General features: G+C 55.6%; 1 protein-coding gene across 1 annotated transcript; it reads left to right on the top strand.

Moving 5' to 3' along the window:
• Nucleotides 1–11: 11 nt before the first annotated feature.
• MNEG_1866 (hypothetical protein) lies at nucleotides 12–260 on the top strand (the record flags this gene model as incomplete). The annotated part of the gene is made up of 1 exon (XM_014049663.1): nucleotides 12–260. A coding segment is annotated over one exon (249 nt), but the record flags the coding sequence as incomplete, so codon positions are not given.
• Nucleotides 261–1,062: the final 802 nt, after the last annotated feature.

The following is a 1,062-nucleotide window of genomic DNA, read 5'->3' as shown; positions in this document are numbered from 1 at the left end:
TTACCAACGAGGGCGGCATGGGCCAGATCTTCCGCCGCCGCCTGGGCGAGCAGGCCGCCGCTGCCGCCAACGCCAACATCCTGGCCATCGGGGGCCGCACCGCCGGCTTTGCGCCCTCGGACAGGGCCCCCATTACCAACTTTGGCGGCGTGACCCGCTTTGACAACAACGGTGTGGGCTTCAACGGCGGCCTGACCACCAGCTTTGACAACTTTGGCAACCCCGTCACCAACGAGGGCGGCATGGGCCAGATCTTCTGAGCATCAGCGCAGCAGCTTGCTAGTCACTGCAGGACCCTGCTGTACATGCACACTGCTCATTCCATTGCCTCCAAGACACGGCTCAGATCTGTTGTTTTATATCCACGCAAGCTGCAAGAGTGCTTGGGGGCACCTCGATCCTTCTCAGAGATCACAATACAGACACTGGCTGTGGTGCTGTCGGCACGAGTTGATTTACCATTACTTCACAAAAACTTGAATCATCCCAGTGGTGTGCTGCCGGTATGTACCCAGGTGCTTTTAGGTGTGAAAGTCAAGTCAACGTGTAACTCTCAACTTGTGACGGGGTCTTGTTGGGTCAAGTTGTTCACCAGGCCACCTCTTGTGCGGCAAATCATCGGGTCAGAATATCCTGCATGAAATCAGCAAACCTGACGTGGCTTCAATTCCATCTGCTCTCACCCAGCCCCCCCTTTTAAGCTTGTACACATCTGTGCATGCTATAATGTGCGCGCTCAAATGGTGTCAGGAACATGGTGGTCTGCTTGTCAACTGGCTTCATTGGACAAAATGGCAGGGTTCCGAGTGGCCTGCGGGCGCAGACACGTGGCCTCCTGCCCTTGCAGCTTTGTCTATGCTCACTTTTTGATGGATCGCTTGAGCACGTGGCACCCCCTTGCTGCTGTGCCGCATTTCTGGCTAGTCAACGAAGCAACAGAGCCTCTATCTGCATTACTATAAGACAAGGAGGTTCCTCACCCCATTAATCCCACTGGTTGCTGAGCTGGCACCCCAGCATTTCGACTTCTTGCAGCATGTATACCAGCCGTTGCCCCCCCCC

Source organism: Monoraphidium neglectum (assembly GCF_000611645.1).
Source record: "Monoraphidium neglectum strain SAG 48.87 unplaced genomic scaffold scaffold00196, whole genome shotgun sequence".
In the NCBI taxonomy this organism is placed as follows: Eukaryota; Viridiplantae; Chlorophyta; class Chlorophyceae; order Sphaeropleales; family Selenastraceae; genus Monoraphidium; species Monoraphidium neglectum.
Note: the sequence above shows the minus strand (reverse complement) of the source record. Positions and strands in the feature narration are given on the sequence as shown.